The sequence below is a fragment of the Schistocerca nitens genome, chromosome 2 (assembly GCF_023898315.1).
Source record: "Schistocerca nitens isolate TAMUIC-IGC-003100 chromosome 2, iqSchNite1.1, whole genome shotgun sequence".
NCBI lineage: Eukaryota > Metazoa > Arthropoda > Insecta > Orthoptera > Acrididae > Schistocerca > Schistocerca nitens.
This window is the reverse complement of record NC_064615.1, coordinates 808,854,446-808,872,990: the sequence shown is the minus strand read 5'-3', so window position 1 is coordinate 808,872,990 and position 18,545 is coordinate 808,854,446. Positions and strand designations below refer to the sequence as shown.

The following is an 18,545-nucleotide window of genomic DNA, read 5'->3' as shown; positions in this document are numbered from 1 at the left end:
AGAAATAAAATTTTATCAGTCCATGTTCATTTCTGTCAATGATATTCCGAAGAACGAAAGTTTTCAAAGTACATCATATTGAAATGTAACAACAAATGAATAACACAATTACTGTAGTTCATAGGAATTAAAAGTCAATAAAACTGAACAAAGCAATTAAATCAACAACAATACATTCCTCAGATGCAGTCATCAATATAGGTTATTAAAGTATGTCTTCTGGAGAAGGGGGGGGGGGGGGGGGGGACCTGAAACATGCTGTTCAACTTTTCTTTCTGGAAAGGATCCTACATATGCAGCCCACATACAGTGACATCATTAAATACAACCACTGCCTGTACAGCAAAATCATTGCACAATTTATAGGCACATGACCAGCTCTATAAACAGACAGATGGAGGTGTGAAGGGGTGCCCTTGTCACCTATTATTGCCAATCTGTTTATGGATGATTTCAAAAAGTGTCCTGGAGTTTGCAGGGTGGGAGGAACAGAAGACAATGTTGGGCCCTGCAGTTTATAGGAAGCCAATGTGCCAATCGTGCACTGGGTGAGTGATAAGGTGGCACCAAACTCTACGGCATTTTTGTCTTATGTAGGAAGCATTTCCAAAAGAATTAGTCAAATTCTGCAGAAACACAATGTAAAATGTATTTCTTTATGCCATCTACAATCAGGGCCCTTAGGGGTCTGCAAAAGGATGATCTTTGTGTGCATATGGTGGGTGTCTACCGAATCCCTTGCAGTTGTGTCGTATCATACATTGGTCAGGCTATTGTGACCACAAAGGACCAGTGACAATAAGGAGGTTCTGATGTGCACTTCAAGCTATTCTCTATCTCGTCAAACAATAGAGGGACAGAGTTAGTGCTACCTAACTCACTGGTAATTAATATTTACTACTGATAACTTCTGGCATGGGTCATCTTTGGTTGCATTAATGTTTACACTGTGCGTGCATGTGTTTTCTTTCAGCATACAACCTCCAAATTGAAGTTTTAAAATTTCCTTTCACAGCACTAACTCATTACATTTTCAGCTTGGAAATTACAGGGTGTTCACATGTCAAAATATCATTCTGAATTGTTGAATACATCACCCTGCCACATTCCTGTTAACTTCTTTGAACATTTGTACACAAGGAGAAACAAAAAGTACAACACAGTTACTGCCACTGGTCCACTACTTTCAGATCTACAAAATTCAATTATGACCATTTTAATCCTGAGCACCCTTTCTATGGAAGAAATCTGGAGAACAGCCATGAGTTGACTGCAAACAGTATTTACCTTGCATCTTCAATCATGGAAACCAATTAGACAAATTTTGTTGATTCAAACAACTAAGCCATAATTAAATAAGATTATGTATCCTCATGAACAACAGATTTTTCATATTAACCCTTCACATACACTGTGTTACTTCTTGTCCCTCATACCTTATCTTAGCTTTATACTTAAAAATCAGTTCTAAGACTAACTCTGACAAACACACCTTGTTATTTGTAAGAGTATTAAGAACTTCTAATAAGCTGTATGCCCCTTTTGGAGTTTGGACTGAGCGTCGACTTAGGAAATAATTGGCAAACTTCACAGCTTGATCTCCTGTAATTGGTGGTGGCTTATTGATGGTACCAGCAAGTTTGTAAGCTCCATTAACCAGCAAAGCTGAAACAAAGTTGTAATGAATAACCAAAGCTACATATACGATTTACAATGTAATGCAGGTAAATAAATACACGCAAGCAGAAAAGAAAATACTGTTTAGTTACAGATTTACCCTTTGATTGCTGAAGATGTATTAACTCGTCATGCCTCGCCATTCCCCTGGCACGACTGACATGTATACAGCCTTGGGTCTTCCCTACAGCGCTTTTCTACGTGAGAAATGTCACATCGCTGTGGTTGCTCAGATAAAGAAATCCTGGTTATGCTCACTAAGAGTGACAGTGAGTGTGAATTATCTAACGTTGCTAACAGTGATGAGTCTTCAACAGAATCTCGAAGCTGTAGTCCTCAGCACTTTACATCAGAGGGGAGAGCAAGAATTACTGTCAGCAGTTTCTCTGAATCCGAGGAATCAGAAAGTGACAGCAAAACGGATCAGAAAAGAGCGTGCTTAAGTGACACATTTGACTGGAAAGAAACCAATTTCCAGCCATTAAACCACTACTTCGATGACTCTAGTTCAGAACACAAATGTCAGTTAGATACTGACCCAAGCATTCTTTCATTTTTTGTGATATTTATGTCTGAAGAACTGTTGCAACTTATTGCTGACGAAACAAATCGTTTTTACATTTACACCAGAGAAAATACTACAGAATCTGCGAATTCTCGACTGTCAAAGTGGAAAGAGACTGGATTTGAGGAAATGTATTGTTTTCTTGCTGTTTGCCTTCTAATGGCGCAAGTTAAAACTAAGTGATTATTGGTCCAGAGACACACTTTTGAACACACCTGTTTTCAGCGAAATTATGTCCCGAGACCATTTTTTACTACTTCTGAGAATGTTACACTTCAGTGATAACTCTGCGAGTACCGGGGCGACAGTCTATTTAAAATTAGGACGATTGTTGACAAAGTTCATAAGAAGTTTCGTAATTCATTTCGCCCACATCACAATCTTTGTATAGATGAAAGTGTCTTACTGTTCAAATGACGATTATCTTTTACGCAATTTATTCAAACCAAGCGAAGTAGATTCGTAATAAAGACACAGTCAGAGTAATAAAGACACAGTCAGAGTAATAAAGACACAGTCAGAGTAATAAAGACACAGTCAGAGTAATAAAGACACAGTCAGAGTAATAAAGACACAGTCAGAGTAATAAAGACACAGTCAGAGTAATAAAGACACAGTCAGAGTAATAAAGACACAGTCAGAGTAATAAAGACACAGTCAGAGTAATAAAGACACAGTCAGAGTAATAAAGACACAGTCAGAGTGGGTATATTTTAGATTTTATTGTAAACACAAATGGTTGAAACAGAGAAGACTGACAGAAATACAGGCGAAAAAATAAAGAAACCGCAATGTATTGTAGATTACAATTCAAGTACGGGTGCAGCTGACCGTTGTGACATGTTACTCAGCTCAGTGGGATTAGTGCTTAAAACTGTGAAATGGTATAAGAAACAATTTTTTCACATTCTGGATTTGTGCGTTCTAAATGCTCATGCTCTCCACCGGCCGGAAACAGGGCAAAACACGGCACTCGCGGAGTTTCACCTTTCTCTCATAAGGGAGATTGCAGAAAAATATGCTACAGAATGGAGAAAATCTGGTAGGAGAAGGCGAGTGAACATTCGCAGAAAAGTACGCTAATGGGCAGATGTGTGGTTTGCACAAAACAGAAAGCGCACCAGGAAACTAGATACCAATGCAAAACTTGCAATGTTACATTATGCGTTGCACCCTGCTTTGAGACTTATCATACAAAGAAGCATTACTAATCATTGGGAACTAAATCCAGAAAATTAATCGATGCTGCTGAATGAATTACTAAAAAAAGGCAAAAATGTAAAGAAAATATAAATTTTTTTTTTAACTTCGCCAGTGCCAGTCCTAAGACCGGATCGAAAAGGATGGGAAATAGATGCAACAGGTGTAAAAATATCCAAACGAAGCCTGACTTCTTCAAATGAACGAACTTGGTGATTGAAATGGCGCAATATCTGTACGGTGGCAAATGTAATTACGCCGAGTACATTGCACCATTATAATAAAACCCATGCATTAATGTGCATACGATACATTTAAATTATTAACACATAACATGGACAGTTATATTCTTCTATCCTTACTAGTACAAATGTAGATCACACACTGTCTACTTGTACGAAACATGTTTTCCAGAACTCATTCAAACGCCTTTGATCAACAAGAAACAATATGCCAAAGTTAAAACTCTTCTCAGTGTGATTTTTCTTGCTACTTTACCTCTGTTGTTAGCCAATGTTGAAAATTAAACTCATTGCTCTGGGGAGGGTGGGAGGCTTAAAATTTGTTGTGCAAATGAGACTGGCTTTGAAGCATTAATACAAAACGGTATTTGAAAAAGAAGTATCGAATACACCCTGCTTTCATCTTTTCATAAAAATCAACATCTTTTCAACTAATTTGTAGATTACTGGAAAATAGTAAGGGAATAAAAATTTTTATTCCTCATCATTGTGCAGTCCATCTATTGCACTCTAAATTTCATTTTCATCATGCGTTCACACTACTAGACATGGTGACCCCAAGTTTACATTGTTTTTGGGCTTGATTTTCGCGCCCAACTTTCATTCCAGTTGCACAGCTTCATATGTTTTATAGAGCATAGTTTTTTAGCAAAATCGGAACGAAAATACCACAATGACGTTTTTGCAAAATCTTCAATTTTGTGCTTAATTCATTCAGTATTGAAAGTGCTATGGAAATGAAACTGTACATTTCAGAACCTTTTGTTGTTAGGTTACTACATGCCAAGTTTCACATTCATCACAGCATTAGTTCAGGAGATGCAAGAAGCCCGAAATTTTTTTGGGCGCCTATCTTTTTGGCCAATTTACCCACAATGTTCTGGCTCAATATGGCTCGTAAAATTCTTTTCATTATTATTCTTAAGAGAACGCATAAAGTTGTACAAGATAGCCAAATTTTATTTCTTAACAAAAACTATTGCCCTAGATATTGCAGCTCAAAGTTGCCAAAAATTCACGCTGGCTCTGTCGAGAAATATTCAGCACAGGGCGGGTTGAGCAGCGCGGGCTGATCCGGTCCCGGCGGCAGGCAGAGAGAGAGAGAGAGAGAGAGAGAGAGAGAGAGAGAGAGGCACGCAGCACAGGTAGACAGACTATGCTGCAGGCTGCGGCGCCTCAGCGCGCCAAGCTGGTGGTGTGCCTTCAGCAGTCAAAGGGTTAATTCAAAATCACAAATACTGTAAGCACGCCAAACTTGAACACAGGAATAAAATATAGACTAGTTCAAATCATTCTGAAAATTTGCAACAACATACTTAACCAAGGAATTTTGATGCTTCATCAATTTTTTTTAACAAACCAATTTATGTTCAGTTACTGGTGCAGAACCTACCTATAAACTACAGTATTACAAACTCATTGACAAATGGATCAAATATCAAAACTTGCAGAATCCAATGATCACTGATACCATTTGACACAGAACTGACACACTAACGAAACCATGATTAAAAATCCACTACTGAACTGCACTTGCTGCACAAACAACTGTCATAGAAGCTTGTACCACGGATACTCAAGCATTGTTGTTGTTGTGGTCCTCAGTCCTGAGATTGGTTTGATGCCACTCTCCATGCTACTCTATCCTATGCAAGCCTCTTTATCTCCCAGTACCTACTGCAGCCTACATCCTGCTTAGTGTATTCATCTCTTGGTCTCCCTCCACAATTTTTACCCTCCACACTGCCCTCCAGTACTAAATTGGTGATCCCTTGATGCCTCAGAACATGTCCTACCAACCGATCCCTTCTTCTAGTCAAGTTGTGCCACAAACTCCTCTTCTCCCCAACTCTATTCAATACCTCCTCATTAGTTGTGATCTACCCATCTAATCTTCAGCATTCTTCTGTAGCACCACATTTCGAAAGCTTCCATTCTCTTGTTGTCCAAACTAGTTATCGTCAATGTTTCACTTTCATACATGGCTACACTCCATACAAATACTTTCAGAAACGACTTCCTGACACTTAAAATCAATACTCAATGTTAGCAAATTTCTCTTCTTCAGAAACGCTTTCCTTGCCATTGCCAGTCTACATTTTATATCCTCTCTACTTCGACCATCATCAGTTATTTTGCTTCCCAAATAGCAAAACTCCTTTACTACTAAAAGTGTCTCATTTACCAATGTTTACTGAGAACATGTGGAAATTTTCACACAAAATTTCATCAAAATCATGATGGTCATGCGGGAACTTTCCTGAAATAAGACTACTTGACATGAAATGGTCCTACTGCATCATTTGCGAAACTTTACTATTAGTATTGTCTGCAATGTCATTAATGTACAACAAGAGCAAGGATCATAATGTTCTCTAGGGTATGGCTGAAGTTATGATGACTTATGGTGAATGTTACACATAACGCTTCTAACTTCCTCAAATTCTCAAAAACTTGGTTATTCACTAAGATACACACAAATGAGATGTTTTTTTTTTTAATGAGGATGCTACTGCTACAATTATATAAAGCCTTGATAAAGGTAGGACTGGTAAACAATAAGAAGAGTTGTACGTGAAGGAAATGACTGACTACTAATGGAAACACTCAATACACATATGACAATTGGAAAGTAAAAAATGTGTGGGATAATAGGAAGATGGAGTAAGAATGGGGATTGCGCAGATAAAGAAAGAAGAGTCATTCCACATCAGTTCAAACAATTTGAGAAAGCATTCCAGCTCAGTCTCAGATTTGGCTGAAATTTAGCATACGAATGCAGGAATATTTTTTGTAGTAGGCCTTTCGTGAGCTAAACACACACGTGTGTCCACATCTTTCATACAGACTGAGTTACGTGCACAGGTAAACAAAAAGATTTAGAAAGTACCAGGAAAATGTGGATTTTCAAAGTGTTTAAGCACAAAAGGGACCAGTTACATATAAGCCAAATTTAATACACTGCACAAGTAACCCATGATGAAATATGTCTCAAAGTTTCAACGTATTACTGCAAGGCATTTGTGTGGAACAGAAGTTAATAGATTAGCAATTTATAGTGATGATGTAGACAGCTGTAGTCTGACGAGATTCATTTCATACTGCCGTGAACTGCTGGAGTTGGCAGTCACGTATGCATGAGGTGTGCTTGCTTGTGTGTCTCTCATTTACTGATGAAGGCAGTGGCCGAAAGCTTTACGTGGTGCCTTAATTGTGCTTGTATGTAAATTCATGTACCTTCTTTACGATAAGTAGCTATCCGACTTTTCCTACATGGTTGATATTTCTACTGAAGTTTCCATTGTTTGAGATTCATTTCATGTTCCACATAAAGCTGCAGCAAGTATTGGGAACCATTTAGCAACTGAAAGTTAAACAATGGAAGCATTCAAAACAGGATAAGTCATTGTGGGGCAGAAAGGAAAAAGGAAACAATCAAGCATCACAGGTTACTCATGCTTTCAAGGTTCTAGATCAAATTGGTCCATGCTGTTGTGGTGAAGCAGTATGGAGGCAGAAGTGTGTGTTACTGGTGTTTTTGTTCAAACAAGTTGCAGTGTTGGTAGAGCACAAGAATCTGAATGTCATAAAACACATGTAATTAAATGTGGCATTCGCTTTGTACATGATCTGGATTAATCACACCAAGATTTGTTGCTATACAGATCTGGGACATACCACAAGCATACGAGAAGTACAGTTTCAGGAAACGTGTGTGTTATTACCACATGAAGTGTTGCTGGTAAAGTATTCTTTCCTACGAATGTGTTGTTTTGAGCCATTTCGGATACATAAGGAGTATACAGGACTTAAAATGAACAAAAATTATGATCCAGGTGTCACACAACTTAAATGTGAAGAATATTCCGATGAAGTACATGATGGTGACAAATGGGTACCAGCCACTGGTCACAGCAGTTGCACATTTAAATATTTCAGTGACTGCTCTTGGTTTGTCTCCCATGAAGGTACCGAATTTTGGGAAAACAGACAGACCCAGTTATGGTGGAAGATAACTATAAGAAGCTGAAATGGAACACCAAATGGCAGACACTAATGGTGGTTGAGTAATAACTGTACACTCCAAGGGAACAAAAGCAGAAATTTGGACAATTTGAAAGAAAAATGTATTGTAACCACATGCCAGAAAAAGTACTGTTCTTAACATTGCATCTTCCATTTGGTCTATTGAGCATACTGCAAGAAATTAAATGTTTCTATATACATGGTAAAGCAAACCAGGTGAAATGAAGCAACCCAAGGACTGCTTACAGAACTTATGGTACACTCAAAGTAAACAACTGAGTTCAGAAAAAGGTGCTAGTGTCAGAGATTAATGAAAATGATGACTACTGCTGAATAATGCCTGGCAAGAAAGAATAGGTTATGGTAAAAATGGGAAATGTACATGTGCAAAAAAACACACAAACAAACACTAATATTTCTGAACTATCTGTAGAACTCAAGGAAATGTTTCCCAATGACAAAGTGGGTTTACTGCCTTTTCAGTCTTCAGCCAAAACATGTTGTGCCTGTAAGTGTAAGCGGCACACACCATGTATATGAGAGACTTGTCGGAATGCTAAGTCAATGTTTGCTGCTATAAAAGATCCTAGTCTGGATTGTAAGAATGCAATGAAAATGCTAGTGTATGGATATTAGTGCCTACAAGTGCACACACAGGTGAAGTGTACGGGGAACGTAAAACTTGCAGAACATATGAATAATAAACTGTATGGTGAGCTCCTTATTGATGATTAACTTATTTCTTCTAAACAATGGACACACACAGACTGGACAACTCTTGAAAGAAAGCAAAGTACAGTGGGAGATTTTCTTGTGAACTGTGTTGTGTGGGAAAAACCTAACGGCACACAGCTTTACAATAGCAAAATCTGCAGATCTCCAGCAGTGCGGATCAATTGAAACATGATGAAATTATAGTAATACTGGACTTTTCTAAAAATTATACATTTATGGTGCAACATGTTATTCTAGGATATCACTGGGACAACAGCCAAGAAATTGTCCAACCATTTACCATTTACTAAAGAGATGAACCAGGTGGTGTGCTTACCATGAACTTTTGTGTGAACTGCGCAATTCTTGATGCCATTGCAGTTCATGCCCACATACACACTGTCACGGCATATGTTATTTACAAGCAGCCTCTCACACATTCTGCAAAATACTTCCGTAATGGGACAGCTAGCCAGTACAAAAATCATAAAAATCTTCAAAACTTATGCATGCATTACCATGATCTTCAGAATCATACAGACTGGAATTTTTTGGCAGCAACATCTGCTGGTATATAAGTAGGCTATGTGACTATTGGTGCTACCATTAAGCACATGGGATCATTACCTAATCTTCAGCACCCTGTGGAAGGCTACATTCTAACACCTTAAATTATTTAACTTTGTACAGCATAAATTCATTTGATGTTTCAAAAGATGAAGCAAAATCTGCTGAAGAGTTTGAACATGTTAAAACTCTTGCAGGCACAAGAAGCCATCATTACTTTTCTCTGGTTTACTCTGATAATGTGTAAATTAGCAGACCTTTGGGTTATAATTATTGGTTCACACATGGCATGTGTCTTCACAGTGCACCTGACCCTGGATTCAGAATCAAAAGTGGCAATGTACTACCAGGTTACTATGTTGCTGCTATTTATGGCAAATGGTACTCAGGATGCGCCAGCATGCTGTGAAGTAGAAGGTGATGTATTAGTTAACTTCATGGCACCAGCAAGTCATTTCAATGGGCATGTTTGACAGACACGAGTTTGATTCCTTTTTAACATATTCTAATGACCATTATAGTTCCTATACTGAGTCAGGATGACATTACAATTTGCCACTTGATGTACAGTTTACAGTAGGTAGAGGATAGGAAAACTTCAGCTCTAAAACCCTGTTTTGTTGAAGTTAAGGTAGATTGTGTTAATCTGCTCATATGTTGCTGCTCAGTGATCAAGAGGCAAGGGGATAACAAGAGCTAAAGATTATTTTTTGTTCTGCAACAATGGTCATATCACCAAATACAAGTCAACTTTTATAGTACACAAATGCCTTGCAATAACATGTTGAAACTGAGACATTAAGTTATGGTATCCTTAGGCAGTGTTTGAAATTTGGCTTTATCACTTGTCCCTTTTTTGCTACCACTCTGAGAATTCAAGTTTTTCCAATGATTTTTCAAGTTTTTCTTATTTCCTATGAATGTATCTCAGTATGAGTCAAAGATGTGTATCTTTTAACATGTTACCTTTTTAGCACAATTTGAAATTCGTATTCCCATCAAACATGTTGGTGTTTTGATACATTGAGTGTGTTCCCTAAGTGGATCTTAATAGATGGTAAAATTTCACTGAACAGTAAGGAAAAGTCACAAGTTTTTAAGCACTGAAGTTTAACTGTGTGTTATATTTTCTGGGTCACACCACCACCTTTCGCAAGCTATAATGCTGGAACTAAGCAGGGGAATCGAACTTTTTTACATGAATGATCCACACAAGGTAGCATTGGTGTATTAATTTTCAGCCAAATCTGAGAATATGAGCTGGAGCTCGTGGCTGAATTAACACTGAGTGACTCCAAAGGCCCAGTTTTCCTGCACATACCTGTGATGCTTAGGCCACCTTCAAACTGCAGGAAACGGCTATCTACTTCATCTGCTTGCACTATAGCATCTTCAATTCGATCAAATGCAAATGTCCCATCAGCTCCCAGCAAAACAGCAATATGGAATGAATACCCCAAGCTGCATGAAAATATTTAAATTAGAAATATAATACATGTAACAAAAGATTTGGATTTCAATCAAAATGTCAACAGAGCAACAACAACACCACAAGATATAACATACTTAAGAAGGCTGTCATCTTTCTTCAAGGCCGACTGCAGACCTTTTATTAGCTTCTGTGTATCCCATTTGCGCTGACCTACACTGTTCAGAGCATGCACAGCATAGAACAGGTCAGGAACTGTAGAAGCATCATTGTTCAGTACATCTGTAAGAGACTAAGAACCAGGCAACTTTCATATTCAGACATTTTAACACATCTAATTGAAATATCACCTAACCTTTAATAAAATTTAGCCATTACAAACACATTCAGTGACTGCCCTATTACATTTCCTATCAATAATTACGTTTGCTAAAATTTCAGGTAAACTCCGAAAATATATTTCAATAATGGGCATAGCTTAGATGAGTATTTTCGTCCATATTATTTACGTATACCGTACATGAACTACAAAAAATGTTTTCAGATGTCTACTTTGTGAATTTCAGAGTTCTGGAGAGGTTTAATTTGATAGTTTTTCGAGCCTTAATTAAATATGTTTTAACGTGCTTTCATCGAAAACGTTGCAGACTACTCACACATTACATAAGCTATCTATTAATAAACGCATCACTGTTCGTGCCATTTGTGGTAAGCGGCTCGGCTTAGTACTGTCTTAATAAGGAAACTACTGAAATTTTAATAACAAAATCTACATGAAAACAGCAAACTACGACTACATCTCATGTCACATACCTGGTCAACGTTAATGTAACGAGCTAACAATTCGCTGACGCACGGACAGAATTATGAAGGTAGGACGTGCATCATCGTTACACAGATGCGCCATTCCGTAGCATTTCCTTCAGTTTGGTGAAATATATCCATCGCCACAAAAAAATTCATGCAATCTTTCTTCTATATGATACACATCACGCAAAATTAACCCAAATAATGGTCTTCAATGTTTTTTAATTCTTGTAATTTTCGATATGCTCTGCATGTCCAACGTGGAATAGATACCTTCTTCCAGCTGGGATCTATTCTGATTAATACGTATGTAAGTTTTCCTGGTGAACAATTCCGCCGAGTCGTGGATGGTTTGTCCCCCGTTCACAGCAGGAGGCCAATCTTCTTCAGTCTTCGAACAATAGTCATAAGCTGCCATTTTACCGTGGAACTATATCATCATATGCCTCCGCCAGCAAAGAAACATATTTCCACATCATTTATCAAGGGTACTGCAACTAGCCACATATTATATGAATCAATGGTTTCACGTTTTATATTGTGTGATATAGAACAAACGTTAATTTTTTTTTTTGAGTAACAGTGGCTACACTCTGATGCAGAACATACACCCGGAAGTATATGCGGAGAAATAAATTATTCATTCAAAAATGATGTGGCTAGTTGAAGTAGTCTACCTCATGGATGTCTTCAAACACTGTGTAGTACTGAACATAAATGTTGCACACAAGCCGAAAGACAGCTAAACTTCGGTAACCTACCACCCATGTGCTCACTCCAACGGAAGTTCCAGCCTCCAGGCAGTGTTGCCAAATATTTAAATATCTCTGGAATCAGAGAGGTGCGTAGAGGGATGACCAACGATATCTCTACAGAATGACTGCCTATCGAACGCGAGGGGCCCTAGTAGTATAGATGGAACGTGCTACTCTATGGCCCTATTCCCATAGGTATACTCAGGCCTCCGAGCGACTGAGCCAGCATGTGTAATTAGGTGGGGCTGTTCAGACGAGGATATTACAGCAGTGGAGTCCCACAGTCACCGCGACTAGGAGGGAGTGTGATTTTTGTTCCTCATTACTCTGGTTCACATTCAGTCTGTTGATTTCATATTGACTTAGTTGCAAAGCAGAACACACAATCGAGGAGTGAGGATGCCAATTTTGTGATAAAAATAAATGACTGAAGTGTTCTGAAGCAGATGCTGACATTTCACTCAGCACAGCATACCATACTTTCCAGCCTTTATACACTTCAGATGTATGTTTTACTTCTCTATTCCTCCAATCATCCTATCCAACCACATGTAGAATATTTCATTATCATTTTTATTTAGAATAAAACACGAAACTGTTTCTTCATGATGTATTTACACCCCATGGAAAGTATGTTTCAGTTTAAAACGAACTGACCATAAATTACGCAGACCTGTGCTATCAGAAATGTATAAAAAGTAAAAATGCCTAATTTCTACCAGTCTTTTTTGAGATTCAACACTGTCAAAAGAAATCGCGAGTTTTCGAGCTTTGGGTTTCTTGTGTGTACAAATACCAAGAAATGATTGCTGCAGATGACCAACTACTTTGCTCAACAATCCTACACATATTGCACACAATAATAGATTTAAAACATACATTTAAAAAACCAAAACAGTACAGAATGGTACTGGTACGTCAAAGTAATCATACAACTCCAACTTTTTCTACTTTCATGTATTTCTCTTTGCACCTATAGCAACTAAGATTATTCTCCACTGCTGTTACGAATAAACAGGTGGTGAAACCGCGAGAAATACGTGTAATATCAGAGGCTTCGAATGAACACACTAGCAAGCACAAACAGTGTCGTCCCGAGATACCGTGACACTCGCAGTTTACTGTTGACATCATTGCGCAGAACTCAATGCTCACTCCCGAGATATTTCTAAGGAAAAAAAAAAAAAGTTCAAATGACTGAGCACTATGGGACTTAACTTCTGAGGTCATCAGTCCCCTAGAACTTAGAGCGACTTGAACCTAACTAACCTAAGGACATCACACACATCCATGCCCGAGGCAGGATTCGAACCTGCGACCGTAGCGGTCGCGCGGTTCCAGACTAGCGCCAGAACCGCTCGGCCAAGATATTTCTAATCTACGCGTAATATCAGGTATGGGTTGTATATGGTTAACTAGTGCAGGGACAACTCGGGTTGGCGTCAAAACGATTTGGGGCGAGAAAGGTATTCAATTGTGTCCTATCTTCCGCATCCGGGCAGATTAAAATTTAGTTCCGTAAACCAACCTGAGCTTCGTGGTTTCCCAATCGGTGATTGTACTTAAATCTTTCCGTACGAGCTCTCACTTATCTCATTTTATTATGATGATCATATCTCCTTAAGTAGGCTGGCGAGAAAATATTTCGCATTCAGAAGGAGAAGTTGGTGACAAATTTCGTGACAAGGTCTCACCACAACAAAAAATGCCTGTTTTTATGACTGCTACCCCCACTTGCTTATCATATTCGTGGCACTCCCACCTACTTCGCGATAATAATAAGTTGCCCTTCTTTGCACTTTATGTCCTCCGTCAGAAATATCTGGTAACATTCCCATATCGCATGGCATTATTCTTACAAGGGAACCTCCCCATCGCACCCCCCTCAGATTTAATTACAAGTTGGCACAGTGGATAGGCCTTCAAAAACTGAACACAGATCAATCGAGAAAACAGGAAGAAGTTGTGTGGAACTACGAAAAAAATAAGCAAAATATACGAACTGAGTAGTCCATGCGCAACATAAACAACATTAAGGATATTGTGAGCTCAGGAGCGCGATGGTCCCGTGGTTAGCGTGAGCAGCCGGAGTGAGAGGTCCTTGGTTCAAGTCTTCCATCGAGTGAAAATTTTACTTTCTTTATTCTCGCAAAGTTATGATCCGTCCATTCGTTCATTGACGTCTCTGTTCACTGTAATAAGTTTAGTGTCTGTGTTTTGCCACCGCACCGCAAAACCGTGCGATTAGTAGACGAAATGACGTGCCTCTCCAATGGGCACCGAAAACATTTCCTCGGAAGGTTATAGGTCAACCGATTCCTCCACAGGACAACACGTCTGATATATTCTATACGACACTGTTGACGGCATGTGCGTCACCTGACAGGAATATGTTGTCGACCCATCTAACTTATACACTTGGCGAATGGGTAAAAAGATTCTTCTACCTTGCCGATTTAGGTTTTCTTGTGGATGTGATAATCACTCCCAAAAAAGTGATGAAAACATAAGAATTTGTCACATGAACTGCAACAAATGAATGCAACAGTTTCACAGTCGCACATTTTTCCCTGTGCTCTGTCAAAACATATGTTTTTAACGTTTTCAAATTTTTCCGTGTGTAGACCGTCAAATCCTGCATGTGTCCAAGCAAATCTGAACATGTCCTGGAATTTTGGAGAGCGAAGTTGATTATGTTTGAGTGCCTTAACTTTGATAACAGTCTGAAAATATAAAATTTTTCACTCGAGGTAGGCTTGAACCAAAGACCTTTCGTTTCGCGGCTGCTCACGCTAACCACGGGACCACGGTGCTTCGGAGTTTACAGCGCCCTTGATGCTGCTTATCTTGCATATGCACTACTCAGTCTGTATATTTTGCTTATTTTTTTCATAGTTCCACACTTCTTCCTGTTTTCTCGATTGATCTGTGTTCAGTTTTTCAAGGCCTATCCACTGTGCCAACTTGTAATTAAATCTGAGAGGGGTGCGATGGGGAGGTTCCCTTGTTGGTCAAGGACGGGCAAGCACAGTGTACGGCTGTAGGCAGTCTTTTTAGTAGACCTGTTGCATTTTCTAAGTATTCTGCCAATTGGAAGCAGTCTGGTTTTTCTTCCCCACTACATTATCTGAGTGTTCGTTCCAGTTTAGGGTGTTCATAGCAGTAATTCCTATGCATTCAGTTGAATTGGCAGCCTTCAGATTTTTGTGATTTACCGTGTAGTAACTGAAATTAACGGATTTCTTTTAGTACTCAAGTTTATGACGTCACATTTTTCTTTATTCAGAGACATCTGCCTCTTTTCACACCATACAGATATCTTGTCTTAAGTCATTCTATAATTGGGTTTGTTGTTCTGATGAATTTGCTAACAGTAAATGACAGTAGCACCAGAGGGCTGCTCAGATTGTCTAGTCTACTAAATCGTTAATACAGATACGGACAGAAGATGGCTAGAACACTCCCTTCGGGCACATCACGTATCTCTTCCGTTTCATTTGATTTTCCACGATTACTAAGTCCTGTAATCCTTCTGACGGGAAATCATGAATCCACTCGCACAACTAAAGCGATACTCCATAGGCAAGCAATTGATTAGAAATTTCTTCTTGTGAGGAACAGCTCGAAAGCCTTCAGGTCACCTAGAAATAAGGAATCAGTTTGATATCACCTGTTAATAACATTACCTCGTGCGAATAAAGGGTTAGTAAGTACAATATTTTCTAAATCCGCACTGACTGTATCAATAGACAGTTACGTTCGAGGTAATTAATTTTGTTTGAACGTAGCATGGGTTTCAAAAGCCTACTGCAAATCGATGTCAGTGATATGTGTCTGTAATTCATTAGGTTCCTTCCATTTCCTTTCGTGAGTGCCAGCGTGACCTGTGCAACTTTCCAGTCTTTTGGTACGGATCTTTCATCGAGCGAGCGGTTGTTTATGATTCAAAGTATGGGGACTACTGCATGAGAATACTCTGAAAAGAACCAAACTGGAATACTACCTGGACTGGAAAACTCTCCCTTATTAAATTATTTAAGCTGCTTTGCTACACTGAGGATATTTACTTCCAAGTTACTCATGCTGGCAGCTGTTCTCGATTCGAATTCTTGAATATTTACTTCGTCTTTGGTGAAGGAATTTCGGAAAATGTTTTTCAAGACTTCACTTTGGTGCCGATGTCATCGGTAATATGATTTGTATCACGAAGTGGTTAAGTTGATTGTGTCTAGCCACTGGTTTACTTTACACATGAGCAGAGCCTCTTTGGATTTTCTGCCACATTTCTTGACAAAGATTTGTGGTGGAAGCTGCTGATAGCATCTCGCATTTAAGTCCATGCTAAGTTTCGAGTCTCAGTAAAACTATCTTATAGATTTTGTGTTGTTTCAAATCTGGAATGATTTTTCGTTGCTTCTGTAACTACCTGCTTTGTGTACCAAGGGAGCCTCAGTACTACCTTTCACTGATTTATTCGAAACAAATTTCGCAATAACAGTCAATACTATTTCTTTGAGCTGAAGCTACAACTGGCTAACATTTACACAGATAGTTGGGAAGGAGTGGAGACCGTCTCTTAGGAAGGCATCAAGAGAATTTTTATCTTTTTTTTATTTGCATGTTGCAGTGGTCAGTTTCGTTACAAAGACCTTGTGGCCACTAGTCATTATACTCCCTGTTTGCTCAGAATTATTTGTTGTTAAGAGGTCAAGTATGTTTTCGCAACCATTTACAATTTGAGTAGTCTACTGAATGAATTGCTCAAATAATCATCAGAAAAAGCATGAGTACAATTTCTGAGAATGTTATATAGCTACTGCTGGCTATGAACATGTATTTTTGCCAACATATCAAGGACAGATTGAAGTCAACTGTATGAGTGGGTTACCCATTGGATATGAGACAAGTTTTCTTTGAACTATTCAGCAACTGCATTGTCTGAGTTGAAGGTTCGTAAAAGGAACCAATTATTAATTTATTCCAATTGTCAACTATAACCTTTACCCATTCTAATTCACAGGAACAATGTACCAGCAGCAGTCAAATGAAAACCAAACACCTGCCCCAACAGGACCATGGAATGGCTTCATTCACAGGTAATAACCATATGCGTTAAGACATGTGTCCCACGGCGAGATAAGATGACCAGTTCATATTTCACAGAATGCGATCAGCCGCTGACAGATCCACAACTGCACCAACACCTGCACTTCCTCGTCCAACTGAAGCCGATGTCCACACGTCTTTCTTCAGGTTGCTAAAGATGTGAAACATCACATAGTGAAGGACCCAGGATGTATGGAGGATGTTGCAGACTTTGAGAACAAAGACAATGTTGACCGCATTCTTCGATAGTAAAGGATTAGTACACTGTGAGTTCGTTCCTCCAGCTCAAACAGTGAACCAAACTCTTTACACTGAAGTCTTGATTGCGACAATCAATTCGATGTCACTGCCCTGATTAGTAGCATTCTCACAAGTTGTTCTTACAACCTGAGAATGCAAGACTCCATTCTGCTTTATCTGTTACTGCATATCTGGCTAGACATTCTGTTATTGCCATGTTCACCCGACCTCTCTCCTGCGATTTTTCCTGGTTTCTGCGAGAAGAAAGTGATTGAAAGGAAAGTGTCATCGAGATATCACAGACATCCAACAGGCTGTAACAAATGAACTTACAAGCATCACAGCTTAAAATTTCCTGCTTGCTTCCTAGAGACCTTCAGAAACATTGGCAATTGTGTATAGATAGCCAAGGGGATTACTTCAGTAGGAGCTAGGCTCATTACTTGGTAAGTGTAATTTTCTACTTTTTAAGAAACCGGTATTGGAACTTTTCTTTAACGGGAGTATATTCATCATGCAAATAACGAGACAGAAATGGTTCCTTCTTGAATTTTGGAGCTAAAATGCTGTTATTTAACTTTTTTATTTATTTTTTTACAAAAACCTTAAACTGCTCATAGTGTATGCTTTTATTATTGTTGCCACCATTTCCTTTATTCTCTCTTTGATGAAAATTGCAATATTCTGGCTGTTCAAAGATAAAAGGTTCTTTAAAATTTTACGCAAGACAGATAAGTGTTCCCTAACTCAGTGCACCTGCTACTTCCAAACAGCTTACCGAAGTCAGTTAATTTTTACCCAGATTTCTCTTGTTACTGAAAAAACAAGTCATGGGTGCTTTAGTTTCATTTCTTAGAGCAAATTTTTAATTGTAGTAGATTAACAAACATTGAAATTAGAAAAGAATCAGCAAAGTTAACTTGAAATTAATTCATAAAGAAATATATTCCACCAGTCATCGTGCTGCTCCTGGCCTCAGAACGAGTGAGCTGCTCTACCACAGTAGTGGAACTTTGTCTGCCTTCAGTGCAGACAACTCAGAGTTACGCTTGGATGAGGTTAGAATTTTGGTGACCTTTTCAGGTAAGACTTGAAGACGACACTGGATGCAACAGGATGAGGGCCACTTCAGGATTTGTGTTGGGAGGGTTTGATGCTTAATCTTTTGGCTGTGGATTGGGACTGAAAGATGAAGTGATATTTTCAATTAAGGTTAA

The 18,545-nt window shown here is 38.7% G+C and overlaps 1 protein-coding gene across 1 annotated transcript in view; it reads right to left on the bottom strand.

Annotated features, from left to right (window-relative positions):
• Positions 1-18,545, bottom strand: part of LOC126237071 (dolichyl-diphosphooligosaccharide--protein glycosyltransferase subunit 2) — a 61,041-nt gene that overhangs the window by 12,577 nt on the left and 29,919 nt on the right. Inside the window, exons 4-6 of the mRNA XM_049946866.1 lie at positions 10,558-10,712; positions 10,313-10,452; positions 1,493-1,665 (exon numbers count right to left, since the gene is read on the bottom strand). Of these exons, the coding sequence (XP_049802823.1) occupies positions 1,493-1,665; positions 10,313-10,452; positions 10,558-10,712 (468 nt within the window). The remainder of the gene's footprint in view (positions 1-1,492; positions 1,666-10,312; positions 10,453-10,557; positions 10,713-18,545) is intronic.